Source organism: Paracoccidioides lutzii, assembly GCF_000150705.2.
Source record: "Paracoccidioides lutzii Pb01 unplaced genomic scaffold supercont2.5, whole genome shotgun sequence".
Taxonomy (NCBI): Eukaryota; Fungi; Ascomycota; class Eurotiomycetes; order Onygenales; family Ajellomycetaceae; genus Paracoccidioides; species Paracoccidioides lutzii.
In genome coordinates this window covers 325,549-348,254 of record NW_015440951.1, presented here as the reverse complement: position 1 = coordinate 348,254, position 22,706 = coordinate 325,549, and the positions used below count along the sequence as shown (strand labels likewise).

The 22,706-nt window shown below is 47.1% G+C and overlaps 8 protein-coding genes across 8 annotated transcripts; 6 read left to right on the top strand and 2 right to left on the bottom strand.

The window, feature by feature from the left end:
- Positions 1-1,025: 1,025 nt before the first annotated feature.
- PAAG_02284 (hypothetical protein) lies at positions 1,026-1,982 on the top strand (the record flags this gene model as incomplete). Its single annotated transcript, XM_002795532.1, has 3 exons — positions 1,026-1,368; positions 1,438-1,748; positions 1,845-1,982. 3 exons carry the CDS (start codon positions 1,026-1,028, stop codon positions 1,980-1,982), a joined length of 792 nt encoding a protein of 263 aa, XP_002795578.1.
- Positions 1,983-3,384: 1,402 nt separating this feature from the next.
- PAAG_02283 (hypothetical protein) lies at positions 3,385-4,705 on the top strand (the record flags this gene model as incomplete). Its single annotated transcript, XM_002795531.2, has 3 exons — positions 3,385-3,430; positions 3,594-3,730; positions 3,848-4,705. The coding sequence occupies 3 exons, from the start codon at positions 3,385-3,387 to the stop codon at positions 4,703-4,705; spliced, it is 1,041 nt and encodes a 346-aa protein (XP_002795577.2).
- A 1,294-nt stretch (positions 4,706-5,999) lies between these two features.
- Positions 6,000-8,653, top strand: PAAG_02282 (hypothetical protein; the record flags this gene model as incomplete). The annotated part of the gene is made up of 3 exons (XM_002795530.1): positions 6,000-6,130; positions 6,197-8,458; positions 8,530-8,653. 3 exons carry the CDS (start codon positions 6,000-6,002, stop codon positions 8,651-8,653), a joined length of 2,517 nt encoding a protein of 838 aa, XP_002795576.1.
- Positions 8,654-11,269: 2,616 nt separating this feature from the next.
- Positions 11,270-12,679, top strand: PAAG_02280 (UDP-glucose 4-epimerase; the record flags this gene model as incomplete). Its single annotated transcript, XM_002795528.2, has 4 exons — positions 11,270-11,298; positions 11,384-11,618; positions 11,734-12,190; positions 12,276-12,679. 4 exons carry the CDS (start codon positions 11,270-11,272, stop codon positions 12,677-12,679), a joined length of 1,125 nt encoding a protein of 374 aa, XP_002795574.1.
- A 585-nt stretch (positions 12,680-13,264) lies between these two features.
- On the bottom strand, positions 13,265-14,805 carry PAAG_02279 (oxidoreductase; the record flags this gene model as incomplete). The annotated part of the gene is made up of 2 exons (XM_015844591.1): positions 13,265-14,563; positions 14,629-14,805. The coding sequence occupies 2 exons, from the start codon at positions 14,803-14,805 to the stop codon at positions 13,265-13,267; spliced, it is 1,476 nt and encodes a 491-aa protein (XP_015701639.1).
- A 390-nt stretch (positions 14,806-15,195) lies between these two features.
- Positions 15,196-15,984, top strand: PAAG_02278 (hypothetical protein; the record flags this gene model as incomplete). The annotated part of the gene is made up of 1 exon (XM_002795526.1): positions 15,196-15,984. One exon carries the CDS (start codon positions 15,196-15,198, stop codon positions 15,982-15,984), a length of 789 nt encoding a protein of 262 aa, XP_002795572.1.
- Positions 15,985-16,506: 522 nt separating this feature from the next.
- Positions 16,507-19,424, bottom strand: PAAG_02277 (Sec1 family superfamily; the record flags this gene model as incomplete). The annotated part of the gene is made up of 8 exons (XM_015844590.1): positions 16,507-17,493; positions 17,568-17,727; positions 17,797-18,263; positions 18,323-18,525; positions 18,579-18,725; positions 18,777-18,864; positions 18,926-18,963; positions 19,358-19,424. The coding sequence occupies 8 exons, from the start codon at positions 19,422-19,424 to the stop codon at positions 16,507-16,509; spliced, it is 2,157 nt and encodes a 718-aa protein (XP_015701638.1).
- Positions 19,425-19,607: 183 nt separating this feature from the next.
- Positions 19,608-22,023, top strand: PAAG_02276 (ATP-dependent RNA helicase suv3; the record flags this gene model as incomplete). Its single annotated transcript, XM_015844589.1, has 3 exons — positions 19,608-19,799; positions 19,866-20,983; positions 21,048-22,023. 3 exons carry the CDS (start codon positions 19,608-19,610, stop codon positions 22,021-22,023), a joined length of 2,286 nt encoding a protein of 761 aa, XP_015701637.1.
- Between the last annotated feature and the right edge of the window lie 683 nt (positions 22,024-22,706).

Below are 22,706 nucleotides of genomic sequence, written 5' to 3'. Positions count from 1 at the left end.
ACGCCCAGACATACTTTCGACCGGAATATAAATTTGAGAAGTTTATTCCAAAAAGAAAAGAACTAAATGAAAAAGAGAAAAGGAAATTCGAGTGATGAAGATTCAGATAGAATTGATATGTACCTATTGCAAGAAGAAAATTGGCTTTATTTATACACTGAATGAGTGGTGATGAATGGTGTCCAGGAGGCTGAGGAGAACCTGTCGTCTCTCGCAGAGTCAAGAAAGCTACCCAACAAAGACAGGTCCGATCCCAATGTAATGCAAGCAACCTTCAAGCACTACTCCAATAGGTATCTGCTATTCGTCACTCAGATACCCTTCTTTGGTTTGGTTTTGGAGAAGACAGGTTCGTCACAGGAAGCCCCGAAAAAACGGCGCCTCGAGCCAGGGGGCAAACAGTTGGGAAGGCATTTTGTCATCGTCCAATCGAAACCTCTTTCTTTGTATGCTTGCCGTCCTCTTGCTGACAGGATGCGACCAAGATCTATTGGCATCATGTCCATACTAGAGGTAACTTAATGTCCGATTACGAGCGGGAAGATATTCTTGGCTGTCAAGGTTCCAAGTTTGTTGATCAATAAAATAACGTGGTACGGAGCAAGGCAGACAAAATAGCTCCGTCGGCTTTAAAACAACTAACTATATAACTACCCCACACTCTCAAGTTTAAATTTTCATTACAAGAACAACACGGTGCATATCATAAGAAGCGGAGGATTTGGCTGTGCAAAGCCTCGTTGCCTGTTCTGGGCAAAGCAAACCGAACAATATTGAGACGTCGAGGTTGTCAGTCCACGATGGTCTCATCAGTCACATCGCCCCGATCCACGGGTGGTAACGACAAAAGGAATATTTAGAATGATAGATAAGTTATTGAATGTTTCGCTCTCAATTGAACAGACCTAAATGGCTCTTATAAATATCAACATTTGCCGGTTCGATGCCACCATAGCGTCTCTATCAAAGCAGCGATAACGATCTTGCATCTCTCTAGCTCTCGAAATTCTCTTCATCACCCAAGAATGGGCTCAAGAAGAGGATATAAGAAGGAAGAGGAGGATTTTCTGAAAAAGCTTGTGAATAGTGTCATTGACCAATTTTTCAAGGAATTTAGCCATCAAAGCTCCCGCCTGGCCCCTCCTGATAATCAACCTCCGGAGTCTGAAAAAGAATACTCCGAATACATCTGGACTTTCATTGAGAAAAATCTGTCATCTTTCTACCAACCAGGAAATCCATTCGTAGAAGATCCTGTTCGGGAGGCGGCTGCTCGGGCGAAACAGCTCACAGCGGAGCTCGACTTGGAACCCAAGCTAACACCAAAAGTGGTGACGCTGGCATTATATGACTTTGTGATATTTTGTGGTACTGTTAACTTATTTTTTTCTGTTCCATAGGTTGTTAAAAAAAAAATATTCTGATTGTTTTGATCAGACGATAGTGGTTCAATGCAAACCGGAAATCGTGTTGCGGTGCTGGAAGATACTTGCCAACGAGTTGCCGATATCGCAACCTTTCTCCAACCTCAAGGAATATCTCTGCGTTTTATAAACAACGACGACAAATTTGATGGGTCGGTGGATAAAAACGACATCAGGAAGAAGGTACATGGTGTTCAGTATACTGGAATGACTCAACTGGGGACAATGTTGCAATCCAAAATCATCAAACCGTTGATTGTCGACAAGATAAAGGCTAGAAAGTATACGAAACCGCTACTTGCAATAATCATCACTGATGGATGTGTATGCGGACACTTTCTTTGACATATCCAATTCTCATGTTCGACATGGATGGGGAGACTTACTGACTGTCATGGAAAATTCCAATGTTAACATTAGCCAACCATCGAACCCGAGAAGTGTTTGCAAGAAGTCCTGAAATGTAAGCAGATTTTGGATCAACATCACTTCAGCCCAGCCAGCGCCGTCTTCCTTATATCTCGTGTTGGTGACGACCAGACGCAGAAGAATTCCTGAAAGGGCTCAAAAAGGCCAAGAAATTGAGAGAGATGATATACTGCGACATCAACCAGTTGGATGATCAACGGGCACTCTTTCAGCAGGCGGGAAAAGATAAAGGTTACACTACCCACGTATGTGCGCTTTCATTTCTCTAATTAGATATTCTTTCTATTTTACTTACACGCTTTTGATATAGCTTGTCAAATTGTGCACCACCGCCTTGGATAGCCAGACCCAGCACTAGATAGCCAAGTGCTTGAACTTGAGTTGTGTAGCAAATATTTTAGGTGGCCGTTGCGACCTAAATATTTAATCACGGACCAGTCTGTGTTCCGCGCTGTGAGCTTTATTCTCGAGCTCATATTACGGTGTCTCGATCCACCGCCAAGTTCCCTGGTCATGTCGCGGATTGATTGTGGGTTTCTGTGAACATGTAGCTGCACGATTTAAAAAAGCGAATAATGAATTGGCAGTATGCGTATGCGACTTGAGCTTCATTTGAGACGTGACTTACTTGGGCCGCGGACAGAGGCACTGTGTCGGATGGGCAAGGAGATCTCGTTACTCACTCCCGGCTTTGGCAGAGAAGTGCTGGGAATTTAATTAAATTGCTGGAATCTGTCAATATGTGAAATACATTTTATTTTTGGGCTGCGGGTTTGAAAGTGAGGATGCACAGCGACAAGAATTGCAAATAACCTGCTTTTTTAATAGGAATGTGCTATTTCTGATACCTCTCGGTTGATGGAGATAGTTATGTACAAACTCTATTATATTCATCAATTATTGTTTGATATAACTACGGAGTGTTCATCTTGAGATGATTTAAAAACTTGACGGTAAATAGTAGACGTATTATTTTAAATATTATCTGTTTTTAACTAACGAGAATCAGCAGGTATATGTTTATATTGAATTTAAATATATAGAGATAAGAACGTTTAAACCTATTCAAATATTGTGAAAACATTCGAATAATAATGCTTTTTGATGAATTCTATATAAAAGGATTACTATGGTGTTGTGGAATACATGGCCTTTTTGATATTTAAAATTTTGATGTTGATTTCTGAGGCTGGGAAATTTCAGTTTGCCCCATTAACAAAATAAATAAGCGGTTTTGTCAGACAGAATTTTCCAAGGCTGCAACCAACTTTCAGCTCAGCTCAGCTCAGCTGAGGGTGGGGGGAGTTTATATGAATCCTGTCAATAATGCTTTTGACCCCAAGCAACCCAGTGGATAAGCAGAGGATCCCTTCCAGGTCATGATACCCTGAGGCATTTTAGCCCACAACGTCCCTAGAAACAGGAATTTTAGAGGCCGCTGAAAGAAGCAGAGAACAGAATAGAACAGGCGGAGAGGAGAGCCGAACAATCAGAGGGCAGAGTTCAAGAGCTCAAAAGCAGGACTGACCTGATGGCCTTCCGAGGCCTTTCTCCAGTTGTGCCACGAATATGTCAACGTACCGTTCAGTATTCAGCGGAACAAGAAAGCTACAAAGGATTCAATCCCATCCCTAACCGGTCGCTGCTGTCCCACTACACTTCGCTAATGGAAGGACTTTTCCCTTCAGCACGATGAGCTCTTCAACAACCGTGTATCCTCTCTCTTTCATCCGACCTAAGGACCCCCGCCAGAAATATTCATATCCCTCGAAGGGGTGAAAACAGTCGGTGACCTTGTCTCCCGCCAATCACTAGGCAGTGAGCTCGATCTCATGAGCTACGAACGTTACGCTGTCGAAGAGCATTTCATATCTATAGTGCGACAATTTTGCTGAAGCTTGAATACCTGCACTCACCTCCCATTTCTGAGATCGGGCATATCGTTTGAGAACCATACCAACACCTTCAAGGATGAATCGGAATCGGTGCAGTAGAAGCATAAGGCCTGGAGGCCCCGTTCCGATCAATTATGTGTGTTTCGAACAAACGAAGAGCTTGAGACACTACTCTTCGTGGTCGAAAACAAAGCTGGCCATAAACTTCGGCCTGCAAATCTACGAGTCGGGCTACAACCCTCAAACTTCTGGGAAGAGGTTGTGCAGGCTCACGAAATCCCCAGTGACCAGGAGGAGAAACTCATATACGACACCAAGCAGATCAGTGGTGCTGCCATCACACAAATATTTGACTACATGATCAAGGAAGGGGTCGAGAACGGGTATTTGACGACTGGTCAGGCTTTTATTTTCCTTCGTATCAAGGAAGATGATCCGACTACACTATATTACCACCTTGCTGAACCTATTCGAAATGCTGAAGCTCAGGATGGCAATCATATCCCCCGTTCTAGCACCGCAATAGCATCAGTTCACACGGTATACTTCATGGCCTTGGGTCATGAAGCAGAGAAAAGAGACCAAGAGTGGCGGTCTTGTGCAGTTGTGCAATTTTCGCTCTTCACACGTGGGCTGTTTGATGTAGAGTACATCTTGGCGAAATTGCCGGCCGAGGAGGGGAGCCGAACACCACCTGATTCAAGCTACGTCCCATCAAGCCCGCTTTCCAGTAACATCCAACAGGAAAAAACTCGACGACCGCGTCGACTGCAAGGTTGCTGTGCGGACCTCGACGGCGCGGACCTCGACGGCGCAACCTACGATTCACCCTCGGATAGCTCTGAAGGGGATGACCCCAGCAACAGCAACACATGGATCCATGAGGGGAAACGATACGCAGTAGTTATATCTCCGCCACGGCCGCCTCCGGCAAAACGACAGCTGGAATCGCAGTAGGGCCGTCAGTACTGCACACAAAGGTGTCTTGTTGACTTGAGTACTGGAAATGTTTTTGTGTCCCAATGTTGCTCTTCACTAAAGAATGAGCCAGGATGACAGCCATCCAAGTTCTAAAGTGACCGTCACCAAACCACTTGAGGCCTAGTTGAACAAAGACCGAGAAAATGGTTGCAGACCTTTGAATTATTTGGGTCCGGGACATTTCCTTTAAATGACGCTGACCAATACGGCTATACTTTCCTCGGGAAAGGGACGATCAACGCATTGATCCATAATCTCAAACACGAGGCTAAAGTGTACGTCATATAGGAGCAGAGTATCTTCGTCAATCACGATCGGTACAGCTGGGAATTGGAATGGCAAGACCAAGAAGCAGCAGTGACTTACATTTACAATACTCAAAGTCACGTCGGCTTTACCTGCAGCCCACGTGAATTACCAGAGGAACGTGAGGGCTGCATCGTTGGTGCCATGGTCAGAAACACATCAGAGGTTATCTTTGCGTGTACTGAATGCTGCTTTGAGTTCAGAAGAAGTGACTGTGCTCGTGATGTCTGGCATATTATATTGTCAGAAACAGGCTGATTCGCTGTTTCCAGACAGTCTGGCTTCTTGTGATGCTCTCAATAAATTTCACCAAGTTCAGAGAAGTATATATATTTATAACAAGAGATACGCGTTCCAAATTATGGAAGCTGGAGCATATGCGTAGAAATGCAAAAATGAACGTGCTTTAAATAGCTGCCAAATGAAGCTGTAAAATGCTGGAGGAATCTGAATATGGACACCTGGTGTAGGTAAAGACATTTGGGCGCAAGGAGATGGAGCACCAGAATGCGATTTCGGAGTTTGTAGGTCATCTACTTCTGGTTCTTGACAACGTATCTGTGGAGAATGAAGAAGACAGAGATATCCTAATTCCGTAGTCTGCGGCAGTCTGCGGTGGAGGGACGGTTTCAGTAAGTTTGCCTGATTGTTAAGCTAGGCAACTCTCACGCGGCTCCAGAAGGAGCAAATAGTTCCCAGTTATCTTTCATGGCTCGTTATTGCACGCCCACATACATGCCCAGGTAGTAATGGGATGGATGTAGGAAAAGAAGAGCGAAGTTGGTGAGGCTCAAGTGAAGGCGGAAGGCGGTCGACGCACGGACCAGGTGGTTAGCACTTTGTTGCCGAAAGTCGAAATGGACCTTCGCAAATCAAACACAACCAACCTTATAGAAATCATCCAAGCCGACAACAAGAGAGCAACTCACTGCTCTTGGTGACCCGGCTTTGATTTTAAGACAGCATGTCTTTCTTTGGCTTTGATACGACTCTGCCAAGAGATCGCCGTTCTGGTCCGCAGGCGCGCGGTATTTTCGAGAATCCTGATCCGTTTGCGCAGGTTGCCAGCGCCACCGCGCAGGAAGATGACGATGCGTACATCTCCCCCATCTCTTTTTCTTTAGCTTTGGATAGCGTGGTTTAACTTATTTTTGCGTGAAGAATTGATTTCGAAGACACGTACGATGGCCTGGGTGACCAGTTGGACGAGGACCAAGATGCTTTTAACGATGACACATTTGGTGGAGGAGATGACCAGGACAAGCCTGTGGGGAAAGATTTTGATTTCTACGGGAACACCGCCCAAATGACAAATGTCCTCGACGAAGAGCAGATGCTGTATAAGTTGAAACATCCCCCCACTGAGTCGAAGTCGAAATCTCAAGCACCAGCTCCGGCCAAGCCGAAGAGGACCGGTTACGAACTCTACCAGGACCCAGGTTATATTCCGGAGATCCAGGCAAAGTCTGCTGTTTGGGGGACAAATGTGGGGCAAAAGGCTAAGGCATACGATGGTGCCCAGACTGTCAAGGCTGCGGCACCTGCGAAGAAGATAATGAGTTTGGAGGAAGTCGAGGCGCAAATGCGAGCACAAAGCAAGAAACCACAAGCAACTGAGCAGGCCTCTGCCCCTCCACCACATTCGACCGCTCCTCGATTCCCAGGCGCCATTCCACAGGTGACAGTTCCTCTCAGCATGTCTACGATGCCGTCCATGCCTCCCCACGAAAGACCAAATGCTCCTCCTGATAGTGTGCCTCCCATATCTCTTCAGGAGTTTCCTCCACTTGACCAACAGCAGCAATATGCTCAGCTAGGGCAGGATGCCCTTGTGACTCAGGCATTCCAACGCCAGCAAACTGTCCCTCCTATGGTGAACATGGGCCCACATCCTGGAATGCCCCTTCCAGCCATGCATCAACCAAGTCGACCACCCATTAATGCACCTCTACATCGTTCAATGCGACAAGTCCAGGCTCACCACCCAAAACCACAACCCCTTATGGGTCCTCCTGCCTCATTAGCCCCGGCGTCCGGAATGCCTCCTAATATCCATATGACCGAAGAGCAGAAGCAGGCATATTTAATCGAGGATGCAAAACGAGCCAAGCGGAATCACAAGATATTCCTTCTTTCCAAAGGGAACGGTTTAATGACTCCACAAGATAAAAATTTCATTACCCGTATACAATTACAGCAGCTAGTTGCCGCAACAGGAAACGTGACAGAGCCTGATGGCGAGGCATCACTGGCAGAAGACTTTTATTACCAAGTCTACAGCCAGATCCGTGGGGCTCCAAGGCAACATCCTCGTCAACCGTTGGGTCACTTTGCACAAACATACCTATTTCAAACCGGAGGACGATCTGCAGGGGGACTGGGCAGACGTCAATTTTATACTGGAGACAATCATATGCAGCGGATGCAACAGCAGGTGCAGCGGGCGGTGGAAGCAGCAAAACTGAGACCAAAGAACAAGCAACTGATAATCGAAGGGAGCCTTGGTAAAATATCGTTTAGCAATGCCAAAACACCTAAGCCGCTGTTGAACATCACGCGCCCTGACAGCTCTGACGGCCAGAAAGTCTCCAATCACAAAAGAGGGGGACATACGGCACTGAGTGCCAGTGACCGCAAGTCTATATTGAACAATATCGAAAGCGTATATAGCACCCTGATGCAGATGGAAGATTACGAACGGAACATGCCCCTATCTCCAAATGAAAATGACCCTACCTCTGTCGAGAGGCATATGGAATGGAGACAAAAAATGCGTGCCCTCAACAAGAAGCTCTGGTCAGACATGAAGGTTCTAGAGCCAATAGTTCCTGGATCGTCTACCCCGCATCCCTTTATCGCGTTCTTGTCCTATCCCAAGGGCAAAAAGGCCATTCCCCGTATTTTCCGCCATATCGATCAGGAACAACGTGTCACCATCCTCACCATGATCGTTGTTCATCTTGATTCTTTGGATGTTGTGCATCGAGCACAACTTCGCCCTGGAGAAACTCAGCCACCCTTGGCGGTCCGAGAAGAAATTGACCTGTTTTCACACGCTGTCATGCCCAGTCTCCTTGGGTATGTTAACGAAGCGCCGATTAATATCATCACCGGTCTGCTAGGTGTCGTAATTGGGCAGACCCATGTCCAAACAGTGGCAAAGACTAAAGTCGGCCTTGGAGTTTTGACCATGTTGCTCAGCCGCGCGGAATTGGTTAAGGTATCTGGCGCCGTGGACAATGGGGAATGGAAACCATGGACAGAGCTGTACAACAACTTGTTTGATCGACTCGAGCCCGTATTTGGTGATATTTTCCCCGGATCGATTAATAGTGGCGATGATATGTACATATGGCAGTTCCTCGCTGCTGTAGGGATTGGCGCTAGCCCAGAACAGCAGCAACGGTTGGTGATTGCTGTAAAGTGAGTACCTTTTTTAATTTCTTCGACTAACTATGGCCTCGCATCATTTACTTACTTCGTTTCACCATCAGGGATCGAGTTATGGAAACCGTTGCTCAGAGCAAAACCCTGCCAGCGGACATGGCTAGTCAACGTCTGGGCAACGTCAACCTGTTCATGCGAGCTATCGGACTTGACGTCGAACTCTTGGGATAAGATAATAACAGCTGCGGATACTCACGATCGGAAATTGTTTCCTCGTACTGCTACAGCGATGCTTAGCAGTCCCGAAGATTCAAGTTCACAACCACGCATCCGTTGATGTGTTTTTTAAGCGGTCCCTGACGGATCCTGCCGTGACTCGGCGTCCAAACAACAAATGGAAAGAAATGGAAAGAAATGGGGTATAAGGAATCATGCGAGCGCATGACGGAGATTGAGCAATCTACTTCAACATGAATACATATGGCTACGATCTTTTCTAGTCCTTATCCTAGGAATTGGACGTTTTCTCCTTCTTCACGTACAGGATAGATGGACGAAACCAATAACCTCTGATCGATTTCAACTTGCGCCATAAAATTTTGTTCTAGCTTTGTGGATTGATATTGTCCAACAACATTGATATGAAGAGATACCAGCACATTCTATTTTATGCTTTCCTCGTTGGTTGCTCTTTATTTCTCCATTTTTTTATTACCTTTATTTAATACCTTGGAGCTGTCATTGATCCCATGTGTTCTCCTTCTCAAAAAAGAAGCTCTCGTTTCTGACACTTTACATGTTTAGTCCGTACTCAGTCATTTTCTTCCTCTCCTTTCAGTTCTAAAATATTGTTCACGTCCCATTTTCTTTTGACGTTTGTTCCCACTTACCATTTCCATTTTTCTGACGATGTTAAAATACAAATACCACGCGATGTGACTGTGTGAAAAAGTAAGAAGGACTAGAATTTATTTTGCTAGGTGTTCTGTTGAATGATGCGCTTGACCATGTACACCCTATCCTTTACGAAAGAGAATGAATGAAAGGGTTGATGGACAGACAACCAATCTCATAGGTTACCATTATCTTTATATAGGTGCTTGTTAACTACGTGGTGATTAATGAGGAGTGATTACACCTCCCAGTTATCTGGTCAGTTATGAGTATTGAATAGATTGGGAAATGCAGGAATGAAGCGAGTGGGTAAGCGTAACTACGTAGGATGCGAGTAAAACACCAAGCAATACACTTTTTATTTCAGCAGAGGCATTCGCCAGGTATCAGGAAACTAATTTTTAGTAAAAGCACATGGAAACGAAATTAGTTACTGTCTGATGATAAATCTTATTTTATATTGGTGGACTTATTAGGCTCTCTGTGCAGAAGCTTAGAAACTATGTATGAGGAAATTGACGCGCGGGTATTGTTTGACCGTTTGATTGCTTAGTGTGCCGCGCGTGTGCCGCGGCAAACAGAGATGATCTACCACCAAGCACTTGCGTTGCGATAGATATGGCCGGGTAGAATCACCAGCCGGATGATTAATGACAAGAGCTGGATGGGAATGATGATTGCTGAGCGCAACAAGGTCTTTATTTTCAAGAGCTAATTCTTGAAATACAAACACCATTTCCCCAGACATTGTATTGTCGAATCTCACGACAGCGAGAGAGCCCGCGTATCGTATTTCCTCCAACTCTGCGGTTTCCCACCATCCGTCGCTCTGAGCATATCAAAAAGCGGAAATCAAGAGGCTGAGAAAAGAACAAACCAGAGAAGATGGAATGAAACTTTAGCAAAGAAAGCACAGTTAGCCGTACGTATCACACTTATCCACTCACAACTTGACTATTATGGAATTAGCGTGCTACATAACAACATGACATCTCTTCAATCTGAAAAGGAGTCGTTCGTTTCCCTTTTAATGCGGTTAAAAAACCCAACCACGTGACCACCAGCCCTTTAAGTTCTGGCGCAGAACTTCATGCGTAGTCACTGGAAGTTGGCAGGGAAAAAAACGCGAACCTCCACCGTCAACTTCTCCTCCATGTATATCGGCTGGGTTCATTTCGGTCCTTGAAGCTGGAGGATGGATCCCAATGGGTCTTCCACTGGGTGAGCCCCCGCCAGCACCTCTCATCGTCTTACAAATGACGAGACTTGTGGGTGGCAATTGCAATACACTGGGCTAGGTATCCGACATTTGCGGTCAACGGCGCAGCACCCGTGGTTGCATCCGCCTGCGGCTCTTATCTCTCGTATATCACAAGGAGACTTCTCCAAGCAGTTTGCTACAATGCCAAGTTTCACAGCAGCACGGGAATACGTAGTTGGAAATTTCAGGCTAGAGATTCCAAGCAATCGAAACCAGGATTGAGGTCGTAACTACAGTGCATATCCTGAGAGCCACTGTTCCTCCAGGGCAGTCCTCAAGGTATCCACGGATTGTCTTTGAGGAGCCAAAACAAAGATTTGGATCGGTTTGATTGAGACCAACATAATATCTCAGTGGGCTTAGGCTGAACCCGCCCCGTTGAAGCTCCAGCATCGGCGACGGGGTATTAAAATGCGTAGAATTAACAACCCGTTGGTTAAGGTGGTTAACTATTTAAAGTATTTAATCTCTCCTATTTATTAGCTTACAATTTTAGATTTCTACATACTCCAGTTCTTATTAACGAAAAGGATACATACCATGAAATAGAACATTTATTATTGCTTAAATACTAATATCCCATATCTCATCCTCATCTTTTTCTCGCTGTTTCTGCTGCTGTCATCAACTCAACATTCTTCGGTTCGGGACACCGCAATTGCATAATCGCAACCTAGGACAGCTTCCAAACCATGACTGTGGGCAGTGTCCTCGTTACCGGGTGAAAATCCTGTCTTTTCTCTCATTCGATAATTTCCTCCCTTTTCTGTTTCAATTGCTGACCTGTACAACGTGATAAAATGCAGTGGAACCGGTTACATTGGCTCCTTCACCGCTTTGGCTCTTCTCGAAGCTGGCTACAAAGTCGTTATCGTAGACAATCTTTATAACTCGTCAGAGGAGGTCATTAATCGCATCGAATTGATCTGTGGCAAACGTCCGGAATTTGCTAAGGCGGATGTCACAAAAGAGGCCGATTTTGATAGGATCTTCGAGCAACATCCCGATATCGACAGCGTCATCCACTTTGCCGCACTCAAAGTATGTAAACAGGATATCAGGAATATACATCAATAGTCTTGTTTAATTAATTTCCCCCACCAACCCATTTCATTACAAATGAAGTTACGGAGCTAATGTTTCTGTTTCTGAATAGGCCGTTGGCGAATCTGGCGAGAAACCGCTCGACTACTATCATGTCAACGTTTGCGGATCGATATGCCTCCTCCGATCCATGAAGCGACATAATGTCACCAACATCGTTTTTTCCAGTTCCGCCACCGTCTACGGGGACGCTACCCGATTCCCAAACATGATACCCATTCCGGAAGAGTGCCCTCTGGGCCCAACAAACCCGTATGGAAACACCAAGGTCGCTGTGGAAACTGCAATCACGGACATGATCAATGCAGAGAGAAACAACGCCATCAAGGCTGGCAAACCAGAGGAAGCAGAGAAGTGGAATGGCGCCTTGTTGAGATACTTTAATCCATCGGGAGCGCATCCAAGCGGAATTATGGGGGAGGATCCGCAGGGTGTCCCGTATAACCTGCTCCCCCTCCTTGCGCAGGTAGCTACAGGGAAGAGAGAGAAACTCCTCGTTTACGGAGACGGTCAGTCTTCTCTCCTCACCACTGGCAACACTAAACACCCCGCAACGCAATCAACCCAACTAACACACATTTAATATACCTATAGACTACGCCTCCCACGACGGCACCGCAATCCGCGATTACATCCACATCCTCGACCTAGCCGCCGGCCACCTCCAGGCACTCAACTATCTGCGCGCCAACCACCCAGGCGTGCGCGCCTGGAACCTCGGCACCGGCAAAGGCAGCACTGTCTTTCACATGATCAAAGCCTTCCGTGCCGCCGTGGGCCGTGATCTTCCGTACGAAGTCGTCGGTCGCCGTGCGGGTGACGTGCTCGATCTCACTAGCAATCCAAGCCGGGCGAACCATGAGCTTGGCTGGAAGACAACCAGGACGCTGGAGGAGGCCTGTGAACATCTGTGGCAGTGGACGAAGAATAATCCACAGGGCTATAGGCAGCAGCCACCGCAGGAGTTGTTGGAGAAGTTGAAGAGCGGGAATAAATAGATTTTTATTTATATTTTTTCTTTCTTTTTCATCCGTGTTATAGAAGCCTGCGTTTGGTTCATTTGTTCTGTGTAGGTGGAGAAGGCAGAATACCATGCGGGACATGGGGTGTCGTGGATTTTGATACATTTGCGTTTTGGGAGGTTTAGATGGATATAGGTTGGTCAAGGGACAAGAGGTGGTAATGAATGAAATGGAAGGCTGATGGATGTGTGAAGATTTCCACAAAATATGTCCTCTTCATCTTGTCAGTACATTCTACGACTCAGCTCTAGAAAAGTAAGACATAATTAATGTGACGGATGGGCATCTTTCCAACCATGGATTGATGAAAGGGGACTATCTAGATACCCGCATATCAAAAAACAAAATCGTAATTCTACACAAAGAAAAATCGGTATAAAATGGGAATGCAATGTGGTGTAAATAGCACCCTAATCCCTCCCCCCCCCCCCCCCCCCCAAAAAAAAAAAAAAAAAAAAAAAAAAAATACCAAGGCCCTGTATGTCCGTTATATCAAAACTCCGTTGCCATTGGACTGCCCCATAACATCCCCAAAGTGAACCAACGCCCCCCCCCCCCCCACTATGTATCTGTTTTCGCCATTCTGCTCGGCCTTGACCCGGGCTTCTGCTGCCCACTCCCTTGCCTCTGACTTGAGTCAGTATCACCGTCATCGCCACCATTGACTCCAGCAGCAGCAGCAGAAGTAGCAGAAGTAGTAGAAGTAATAGCAGTAGCAGCAGCAGCAGTAGAACCAGCGGCGCCCTCTTTCTTCCGTTCCACCTCCCGCTTCTTCTTCTCGAGCGCACGCCTCACCGCGCCTTCTTTCTCCCTCAGCTCGATCTGCCATGAACTAAACTCCCACAGCTGTTTCCCGACGTGCTCATCCACGATTTCCTTGCGCAGCACATCCCGCTCCCTGCACTCCTTAATCAGCATCCCGCCCGCGATGCCGGCGCCAACTCTGACTCCGCCAATGTTCGCTGCGGGTGCTCCGTATACCGCCTCCATCGCCGCCGTCAGGAAGCTCTGCGCTCCTTGCTGGGGGGATTTCAGGACAAGCCACCATATGGGCCATGTGATTAGGTAGATGATGAGGCCGAACAGTGAGCCGGCGGTTAGCCAGCGCCGTGTTCCCGGGGTGCGTGAAAAGCCTGGGTCGACGACGAGAACGCGGGTGTTGCAGGGTTGCTTGTCGGGTCGCTGGTAGGCGGAGAGGTGGGATTGAAAGGATTTGGCAAAGATCATCAGAGCAAGTTTGGACGTTGCGTACATGCTGCTCTGCGCAGCTTGAGTGCTGTGAGCAGTGTTTTTGTTCGGAGACTTGGAGGGTTTTGTCGTTGAGTTTGAACTCCTATTTGTTGCCGGCTTGGATGAAGAAAAAGGTTTGGCTGCAGCGGGGCGCATCGTGCTGTCTTCCAGATGCTTGAAGTCCAATGTCGCACCGATGTAACTCGAGCAGGTGCCGAAGATAACTCTGACATCTCGATCCGCCGGTTGGGCACGTAGTGCGGGACTTAGGATGCTGAGCAAGTGGTAGTTGGCAAGGTAGTTGACCTGCCACTCCTCATCTAAGGAGTCTATGGTCGTGCGTGGTTTCGCGCGAGATGGCTTCATGATGTTGGCGCAGAGAATGATCATGTCCAGTCGCCGGGGCGGGGCATTGTCAACCCATTTTGTAGCGAAGGTTCGAACGGAATATAAGGATGAGAGGTCAACTTGTTCGGCATAGACAAGCTGGTTTCCGGTAGAATTCCGGAGATCTTCGACGTAGTCGATGAGGAAAGGGTCAGATGGTGCGTGCTGTGTGAGGAGGATGATTTGGGCGCCCTGGGAAGCTAGCCTCTGCGCAATAGAAGCTCCAATTCCTGATGTTCCACCCTACATTGGAAGCGTTAGACGGTATGTAATGCGGTTGGTTTCAAGAGTAAATGGATCGGACATACAGTTATCATGACCACTTTCGAGTACATCCGGCGGTCTGAAGTATTTCTCGCGCCTCCAAAGTAGCGTTTCAACAGGGCGACGAGGACAATCCATGGGGAAGTCTTCAATATCGGGACCGCATACGGGATAGTCGAGATACCGTCCACCACTCCGTGAGCCAGGAGAGGGACTGGCATTGTGGGAAAATAGGTCTCCGACTACTTTCGCAGCTCCAAGTGAGGGTCGCAGATCGCCATGCAATTTGTATGTTTGTTTTATGTTTATTTATTTATTTTTCTGATGTTTCTAAACGTCGACGTCGTCGGTTTTGGGCCGAGAAGGGGGCGACAGACGACCTGCAGGTCATAGACAGACTGGTGAAGGTCAGCGCGTAGTTTAAATCAACTAAAATAAATATTCAGTCTCGCCAACCTGCCGACGCCACTTTTCGTTGGTGTATATCAACATCAACATTCTACATCAACGCCCCCAGTCCCAACCAACAACATTCCGCTCTGCTTCTGCGGACAGGGGCAGGGGGATAGGTTGCAAGGAAGCATGATACAGTGTCAGAGGTCTAAACAGCTATGGCATACGACGATGAGCATGAGTACTTTCTCCCGCTCCAGGACCAACAAGTCTTCGGAGCAGGCATAAAGAGAAAACGAGTCCCTTTCATTCCCTCCAGCGATATTACTGCCGCCAGCAACACGCCCTCTTCATCAAAAGACATATCCAGCGCCTCTAATACGCTGCTGCAACAACAACAACAACAACAACAACAACAACCAAATACCTCCTCAATCGGTGACAGATACTTATCCATCGTCTTTCCCCCGGCACCTGAAACCAACGGGCCGGAAACACACCCAACAACGTCTACCCCCTCACCTTCATCTACCTCCGCAGCAACCACCCCGTCAGTAACCTGCGAAATTTGCCAGCTACCCCTCTCCCCCTCCCCATCCAGTCACGATACAGATACCAGACACTCCTCCAAACCCCACGAAACCACCCTAGCCCACCAAGTTTGCCTCCCGCACTCGCATCCCCCTTCCGCCATCGATCGCACCCGTCCCGGCTTCAAATATCTCTCCGCGCGGGGTTGGGATCCTGATTCGCGACTTGGCCTAGGGCCACAGGGCCAAGGTATCTCTGCGCCGCTGAAGCCCAGGGTAAAACATGATACGCTCGGCTTGGGGGTTAAACCTCGCAAAGCTGGTGAGGAGAAGGCGGCGAAGGGAAATGGGAAGAAGGTGGAGAAGTTGAATGCGAAGCAGGTGAGGAAGTTAGAGGAGGACGGGAAGAAGAAGGGGGAGAGGTTGCGGGAGATGTTTTATGCGCGGGAGGATGTTCAGAGGTATTTGGGGCATTGATTCGGTTGTTGATTGCGGTGGATAAGGTGGGGGGTGGTTTGACGTAGTTTAGTTGCCAGGCGTTTTTGTGGATAGTTGCAGCTTGCTATATTACATTGATACACCATTTACTTTAGGTTTCTTGGGTTATTTAATTTGCATCTGTATGGCGTTGAAGGAGGTATGTGACGGAACCAGGATCATCTAGATAGACACCACAAGGGTAATGTTACACGCAAAATGGTCAAGGTCATCAGTTTCCAAAGTATTTTATATCTATACATGCTACATGGAAACGGAAATTGAAAAAAAACAAAAAAAAAAAAAACAAAAAACAAAAAGACACAACTAAACGCCACATGATCTGTCATGCAAGTTGTACGCTGAATGAAAACTCATGGGGGAGATACGAATGGATAAAATTGGTCGATACTTGCCAGACCAACAAGTAGTGGAGGTATCAAAGTGGGAACACCTGGGACATATGAAGGTATAGGAGACGGACGACGGAAAAGAACCAAAAAATATCATCATCGAATCGAATCATTTGAAGAAATTGCGTTTCTTCTTCTCCTTATCTTTCTCCTTGTCTTTCTCCTTCTCCTTTTTAATTAATTTACCGCCATGCGCTAACGGCGATGGGGTAGGGTGATGGTGGTGACTCGGCTGAACAACAGAGCCATTGGGTGATTTCCGCGCAGCATCACGGGAGCTAATAGTCATCGACGCCAAACCTGCTGTAGGAGGAGCTGGAGGTACCAATGTTTGCGGGGGGGGTGGCTTCTCGAAAAGATGTGCAGGAGCCTTCGGTTGAGGGCGGTCAGCAGGGAGATCCAACCGCCGCTTGTCGACGCTGAGGTCCCCAAGTTGACGTAGGAAGAGTTTCGGGGTGAGCATATGTGACGTGGCTAGGTATATGTCTTTGGACGAGGTTTTGGATATTTCATAGCACGAACGGGCCTCAGAGAAAGTCGCTCCGCCGGCCATGAAAAGGATGACTCTCTGGCGGGGCTCTGCTGCAGATGGACGGGTTCGGGCCCAGGTTGGTTTTGCGCTTCGAAGAGATGCCTGTGAGACATTCTCTTGGCCTAGGGTACCGTCTGGGTCGAGATGGGGTCGAGTATATGGGAATATTGAGGGATCCAGCGTGCCTTTGTTCTGTTCTTCTAGCAACAGTTTTAGGTTAGGCTCGAATCGGGAAAGGCTTGTGTCATCTTCTGATACTTGAGGGGGTGGCTTCCGTGGAAACAAAGGTTCGCGTTTCGACTTCGAGTCTTTGAGAGGCTTTTCCACTCTTGCGCCCAATAGATCGAGGTTGTATATGACTTCACCGTCTTGAGGGGGAAGCTGGGAGTGAGCAAGGAGCTTTTTGATATCTCCAGCAAGAAGCCCATCTCTGTAGAGGAGGTAGAGGAGAATTAGCCTCAGACGTTCAGGCGGCCCAATACAGTCTTCATCTAATTGGCGAACTAGTTGATCTGCCAGATTCTTTGGTTTTCGGTAGTTTTCGTCCAGGCCGGTGGAGAGCGACTGCCACCAGTTAGCTTGAGAACCATAACCATAATATTAAACATTTCAGATATGAATGGGATGAAGTTACGTACCTGCTCGACCGAAGCAACCTCTACCAATTTCAGCTCCTGAAACAATCTCATGCATTCTTGGGCCATATTAAGATGTAGAGTGTAGGAGTTTTTCCCTTCTTGGAATTCTGTCAACCCAGCAAGCATGTCCTTAATAGTATTCACGTTTGCAGTGGCGCCCCTTCGAGTTTATGTTCATGTGAGCAAGAGAACTTCAGCAAATATAAGAAGTTAGAGGTTGCGAGCTTACCTGTCGCTGAATTGGGGGTTGTCTGCTCGAAACTTATTGAAATCTTCAACCAGCTTCCCAAGTAAATCCTTCATGTGTAAATGTCGGCTGTCAACCCATATTCTATCATTCTCACTTATATCCATTTCCTTGACCTCCTGGTTTGGATGGCCTTCGTTTAATGTAGTCTTGTAGGTTATCTTATCCCCCTCTTTTATAGGTAAGAGATCATGAGCCATGGCTTGATAAGTAAATTCATGAACTAAAGGAGAGTAAATATCCATGGTCCGATCCAAAATATAAAGTATTCCTCTCGGTCGCTGTGAGGGTGGCGGGTAATCTTGACATTGTTTGGCATACTCATCTAGTTCATCTTGAACAAATCGAGCTAGGTGAGAGCAAAGAACACTCGCTTCGTGTGTTGGATTCTTCGGACGGTAATATCGGATTATCGGGTACTCGCCGAGTGACACGCATATCGATACAATCTAGAAGGCTCAAAATATTAGCGATATGCCTGGATAGTCTCCCTGAAGCTGCAGCTAACCTTTTGCGCCAAGTCATTGAGATGACCTCTTATCAAGTTGTTACAGGAGGGGTGGAAAAGCACCGGAAAGCTCCAGGGGTCCCTGAATATAGCAACATGGGCTTCTCTCGGGAAGAAATTGATATTCACCACACGGAAATCCGCAATTTGATCACACGCAACATTTGATCTTTCTATCCTGCTCCGTAGCTGAGGGTCGAGATCTGTTCCCCTGTTAGGACATCAATCTGTAATCGCCGAATAGCGGTAGGCTGACTTGATATCCAAACCAAAAAAGATTTCCTATAGCGCCGGCGCTCGAAATCTGCCATGACACAGTCCACAATATGAGGCAACGGTGACAGTATATAAACTGCATCGATATCCTTATTCATCGGCCGACGATGTTCGATCTGTTCGATGTCTTTTACCTCTCAGCGCAAGCCCTAGAAACAGCTAGACCGGATTGCCTTACTCGTAACATTCTGGTTCAAAATATCATCTTCCTTGACCGCATTATCGATGAGCTTCTTGCTCCCTTCATCTACCACAAGAACTTTCCACTACAGACAAAAAAAACCGGGTCAATGAATCTCTCGTAGCGAGGTAAGCGGGGGATCTCACGTCTTTGCCACCAGCATAGCGGATGGTGTCCAGAATAACTAAAAGGAAGAAAACAAGTTATATACCACCTCCAAAAAGGTATCCAGATAAGATTATAGCTGCTTGCCTTTGCGCTGAATCTCTATCAACGAGGAATCCATTTTGCCTAGGGTTAAGCACGGAGCATGGAGATCGTTGGGCCGGTGAAATTGGCTCCAGACAACGGGAAAACCTGATTTTCACAAAGATCTGGGGTCGCAAAAATTGATGATGAGTACTCCGTACAAGCACGAAAACAAAAAAACGATTATTTTCTGGAGGGGTGGGTTGGGAGGACGACAGAGTGTTGACAGTGGGCGAGGAGAGACGTCACGCTCCCTCTCGGGGCGGTCTCGGGGTGATAATAGCTTGGGTCTGGGTGTTTTGGGCGCTGTCTCATTGTGCCCCACTAACCCCCGAGTTGAGCTTTGAGTTGGCGGGAGCCAAAGGCTGCTGCGGGCCGGAGCACCTGATTTTCCATTCCGCGGATTTTTTTTTGTCTTGGATGCTTCGAGCTTCGAACGTTGAATCAAACCCCAGTATAGGCTGACAGATGTCTTTGATTTCTACTGTTCTGGCCTGCAACAACACGCTCCATCCGGACTAATACCTTCCGGCTAGCTCGAATACTGCCTTTGGGCTATACTGTTTTCATATCTCGAACATGCGAGTGTGGCGGGCACCTCAGGGCCGATGCCTTTTTTGTGCCTTCCGACATTTGGCTCCGCCCTTAAGCCAGAGCTTCAGCACAAGTTCCCCATGGCAAAGATCAAAGAGTAAGAAGAAAAAGGAACTGCAAGCCAAATGGGAGAAGTCCAAGAAATCTGAAGGTTCTGGTTCTACGGAGCTACATATAGTACGATCATCCTCCCTGTGACATCCCCCGTTATTTGAATGTGTAAGCTCATATCCAGCGTTGTAGAGGAATACCAAACCCTTTCCACATATTCGGTCACGGAATTCAAGGCGCTCAGCGACAACAAAACCTGGGGACTTGGCGTCGGTGGTGTTGACAGCTGTATCTGCAGTACGGATTTCATTCGAACGCCAGGGTCAGGTCCCAGGTCGCTGGCCCAAGTTTGTGGAGTTCGTCACGCGGGCTGTCAAAGGAGAAAATCTCTCTCATTCCAACCTAGAAGATGCGGAGGCTCTCAATCTTAAGTCAAGACTTGAACGCACCTTTATCGACTCTGGACCAGCCGAATTGACCAAAACATTGAAACGAGAATTCAAAATCTACAACTACGATGTTAATTTCTCCTCGACCCTCAGGGAGCAGAGAGCGCTGGCCGATCTTCGCAATGCTACCGAATGGTACCCTGCTGCTCGAAGCCTATATCGCACAATCCATCTTCACGTTGGACCCACCAATTCTGGAAAAACTTACCATGCCCTAAAACGACTCGAAGCTGCGAAGACTGGTTTCTACGCAGGCCCCCTACGACTTCTGGCTCACGAAGTCTATACTCGCCTTAATGCAAAGGGGATCCAATGCAGCCTTGTAACTGGTGATGAGGTTAAAATCTCAGAAGGTCAGATACCGGGAATATATAGCAATACAGTCGAGATGGTTCCTCTTGGCCAAGACGTCGACGTTGGGGTCATAGATGAGATCCAAATGATCGCGGACCCTTTTAGAGGTTGGGCCTGGACCCGGGCATTATTAGGCGCTCGTGCCCATGAACTCCATCTTTGCGGCGAAGAGAGGGTTGTACCGTTAATTCGTGATTTAGCAGGGTTGATGGGGGATAGGCTCGAAATTCATCACTATGAGCGGCTTAACCCACTCAAAGCTATGAACAAAAGTCTGAAAGGAAATTTGGCAAATCTCCAAAAGGGGGACTGCGTCGTTGCATTTTCTCGTGTCGGCATCCATGGTCTGAAGCAAGATATCGAGAAAGCAACAGGTCGTAGAGCTGCCATTGTCTATGGTAGTTTGCCCGCGGAAATTCGGTCGCAGCAAGCGGACTTGTTTAACGATCCCAATAACGACTATGACTTTCTGGTGGCTAGCGATGCGATTGGCATGGGCCTCAACTTGTACGTCATTTTTTTCCCCCTATGATGCCGTTTCCTCATGGTTATTTCTAACTCTCTCTCACAGAAGCTGCAAGCGCATTATTTTCGAATCCGTGGTGAGAAGGCTACCAACCGGGTTAACGCGACTTTCGGTTTCTCAAATCAAACAAATTGGAGGACGTGCTGGTCGGTATCGCCCAGCTTCACATGTTACCGAAACAGACAGTTGTATTCCAGGCAAAGATGCGGAAACCAATGTCGGATTTGTGACCTCGCTCGAAGATGTAGATCTTTCCTACATTCGGAAGGCATTGAGCGCTAAACCAGAGCCCATTCTTTCCGCTGGTTTATTACCACCCGATTATGTTATCAAGCGCTTTGTGGAACATTTTCCGGCCAACACACCCTTTTCCTATGTTCTGCAGCGCTTGCACAACATAGCGCTAGTAGACCCTAACTTCTTCATTGCTGATAATCAAGGCCGTGCTCAGATAGCAGAGGCTATCGACGGTATCAAAGGTTTAGGCATAGATGATAAGATGGTTTTCCTCTCAGCACCAGCTCATATGCGAGATCACCAAATGAGTACTATATTCAGGGAATTCGTACGTTGCGTTGCTGAGAATAAGAGCGGTGATATTCTCGACATTGGCGACCTACCCCTTGACATCCTCGATAAACCAGTCTCAGGCGACAAGACGTACCTCGCCACGCTCGAAACGCTCCATCGATCACTTGTCCTCTACCTCTGGCTTAGTTACAGATGCGGAGGCGTTTTCACCAACCGGGCACTTGCTACCCACGTCAAATCGTTAACGGAAATCAAAATGGACAGGGCGTTGACTGAATTCTCAGCGAATCGACACCTGCGGAAAGCCACTTCCCTTAGGAGGCAATACGCTTTGCGTAAACAGACAGAACTGCGGGAGAAAGCCTTCGCTGCTGAATCCGAAGGTGTCGATATCAACGATATCGACCTCGAGAATATTCCAGAAGCAGAGGAGTGGGATGATATGCCTGAGCAGAATGAATTATTAAAAACTTCCTCTTCAGTGACATAGATGAGGGAGTCTGATTGCTAGATGAAATTCACTTTATTGCTGTGGCACTTGGCCCGCCGGTGGTGTAAGCGACCACCAGTACATTAACCCCCGAGTAGTGGGAACCGCCCGCATACAGCGTTGTTCATTGCAGGAGAAAATGCAGCATAATGGAAATCCAGAATGCCGTCTCCAGTAAACACTTCATGATCCTGGGTCCAAAGTGAATGCAAATACATGCCAGTCAGGACAAGAAAATGAACCTTCATTCTTCCCCTAACCGTGTGTTCTCATCCTCATTGTGTATTTGGCCGACTAAGTCTTTCCTCTTTGGATAGACTCTATCTACCCATACCATACGCACTTTCATCTGATGACATGATTGGTGTTCAGTTTCAGATTTCAACGACCTTGGGCCGTTTTCTAGGCATATTCCCACCTCCAACTGATGTTTATGACTCCCCTGACTGAACTACGAGCCAAACCACTCACAGATCTCTATCTGCACACTCCGTTTTATGTTATTTCTCTCCTCTCTGCAGGTGCGAATAAGCTTGATAGACATCCTCTTTTCACTGTTGTATCAATATATACCCGTATATTATTAACTTTTATAAATTTTCGATCTATCCCTAGCCCATTTCATTTCATCATTAACATGAGAGGTGAGTATTATGAAATGAATGGAGGAAATTCTTCCCAGG